Here is a 2508-nt window from a genome sequence, read left to right as displayed (position 1 = left end):
GAACAATATTGACACCTTTTATTAAATATTGTGAATTTTTCAAGCCCGTCGAAGGTGCCACTGGTTTTTTACGACGAACCTTTTTCTTTAGAGTTGCGGAAATGCCGTAGGGCTTCTTTTTGTCTTCCAAAATGCTAATTTTTGATGGTTTCCTGCGGTGAAAACTTCGTGCCAAAGGTTTCATTGACAAATTATCAATGGACCAGCGCGGCTCGAGGGACAAGATGCCAGCGATTTTGTCGCAGTATGAGCGTGGCAACCGCTTCTTGGGCGGCGGCGGCGGAGGCGGCAGGGGCGGGGGCTTGCGGATCACGGGCTCCACTTCAAAGGGTTCGTTGAGAGTGTCCAAGTGTGGCAAAGGTGGCGGACGTTGCGGTTTGCGCTTCGGTGGTTTATACTGACACGCCACCAGTTCTTGTAAGTACGGGGACTTTAAGATGGGCTTGGGTTTAGGTTCCCGCTTGATCTCCTTTATTTCCTCAGGTTCACTATGAAACATAATTTGTAAAGATTTTAATAAATGAGGCGTACCTAAGTAAAGTATAGACGACATTAACAGCTTTCCGTTCATGTTGTAGACGGCACGCTTCCCGTCGATGGTGTGACCGAACATCAGACCAAATAAATTTGAGAGCATTTGCTTAGGATCTTTTCGTCCGGCGATGACGCAATGCATAATGTCATCAGTAGTGGGCCGGGGATGCAAGCCCAGCTGGCGAATGACCCGCTCGGTCTTTACGGGCCTGCCCGCTAATACATCTTGGTAAATACAAAATTCGAGAGTGTCTAAATTACTCCTCTGTGGTTCGCTGAGCTCGTAATACCAATTGGGACCGATGGCAGCAATAATTCTCTTAATAAAGCGCTTGTGTCTACGTTTCCTCACTTCTTTCAATTCATCCATAAATATTTTCCTCTCTCTAGTTTTTCTCCGGTAGATGACCTCCACCCTGCGAGGCACGGCATGGATGCTATGGTCATGTTGTTCTCGTTCTTCATTATTCTCCATGGTTGATAAAATTAAATATGAAATGTAAAAAAAAAACAATTTCTTTCACATTAATTTATATTGATTATTTACAAATTACAAAATATAAAATAATAGATGTGTCAAAAGTGTCATCTGTCTAATGAAAGTCAAATAATATTTTTTATAAAGCTATTTTTTGAGACTATATATAAAAATACATAACATTACAAAATAAACCATGTTTGTTACTGAATACATACTTTAAAATCAATTATAAATAAATTAACATTTGAGTCCTTTGACAGTTCACTTTGAAAAAAGCGCCATCTAGCGACGAGTAGAAGCGAGCAAGCAACGTCCAGCAAAACAATTAGTTTTTTTTAAACGCACTAAAATCAAAAAATAATCAGTTAAAATCATTTCTCTAATTGTATGCTTGATCAGTCAACATTATATGAATTTTAGATGTATTATTCTATAAGAAATATTTAAAATCTAAAACTTTAGTTTATCGAATTATTCTAAAAACACTATTCAATAACATCTATAATTTGATACATATAGGTAATAACTGACTAGAAATTATACTTGTATCAATGTTAAATTGTTTGTAGACTAACTTCACCGCTTAAGGAAAAAAATCATTCAATATTAATGAAGACTTAAAATAGCATAGTGTAACAGGAGGCATCGCAATCGCGTTGACACGCATAAATCACGCATGTATTAAGTAAATAACGGGGTGGCGGCGTCAGACGTCAGCTATTTGTTAGTCATGCGGGGTCGGGGCCCGGCGCGTGGCGATCAGCTGCTGGAACTCGGCCGGTCGAAGACCCTGCCGGAGGGTGAACGTCCCTGCCTTCAGCCACCTGAATATCTTGTCTCATTCATACGCAGGCGAACACATTTCAATATTAAAGATTTAGTCTCCCGGAAAACACCAATCGGACGGAACAACAACCAGCGAAGTGTCAAATCAATTCATTGATACAAAAATATTTTTATCTTAAGATTCATTGAACAATTATAGATATCTTTATTTTATTTGTAAGGTACAAATCATCTCTTAGAGTACTAAGAACTTCCCTTCTTAATTTTTTGGTTAAGAAGCGCATTGGGAGACTTCTTGACCACAATATTCAGAGAAGTAATAATCAATTTGTAGACTTTAAAATTCGGACAAGATAAATTAATTATTCTTTAAACAAAAAAGACTTTGGTTCTTTTTAATTTTCACGTAGCGTTGCGGAAACAAATGTTTAATCTCATAAGCGAACAAGTATAAAATAAAATTTAATTTTTGTTTAGTACAAATTTTATATCGATGTCGTACCCTGATCAATTACCACGATAGTTGACCTTGATGTCGTTGACTCTTTGTACAATATATGTTAAAAACGATTTATATTTATTTAATTGTGCTGACGGCGACTTATAGACTTATTACATCGTCGTCATCGTCTTGGTGTCTATGGTACATGACAATAATATGCAATAGTGTTATGCAACGTAATCGTTTTAACAATGTAAGTACATAA

General features: G+C 37.4%; 1 protein-coding gene across 1 annotated transcript in view; it reads right to left on the bottom strand.

Moving 5' to 3' along the window:
• The window catches only part of LOC106107794, a 2234-nt gene extending 1147 nt beyond the window's left edge, over positions 1 to 1087 (bottom strand). Inside the window, exon 1 of the mRNA XM_013288798.1 lies at positions 5 to 1087. Coding sequence (XP_013144252.1) covers positions 5 to 1009 — 1005 coding nt within the window. The 5' untranslated portion in view covers positions 1010 to 1087. The remainder of the gene's footprint in view (positions 1 to 4) is intronic.
• Positions 1088 to 2508: the final 1421 nt, after the last annotated feature.

The sequence above is a fragment of the Papilio polytes genome, unplaced genomic scaffold (genome assembly GCF_000836215.1).
Source record: "Papilio polytes unplaced genomic scaffold, Ppol_1.0 DF821845.1, whole genome shotgun sequence".
NCBI classification, from domain to species: Eukaryota; Metazoa; Arthropoda; class Insecta; order Lepidoptera; family Papilionidae; genus Papilio; species Papilio polytes.
Note: the sequence above shows the minus strand (reverse complement) of the source record. Positions and strands in the feature narration are given on the sequence as shown.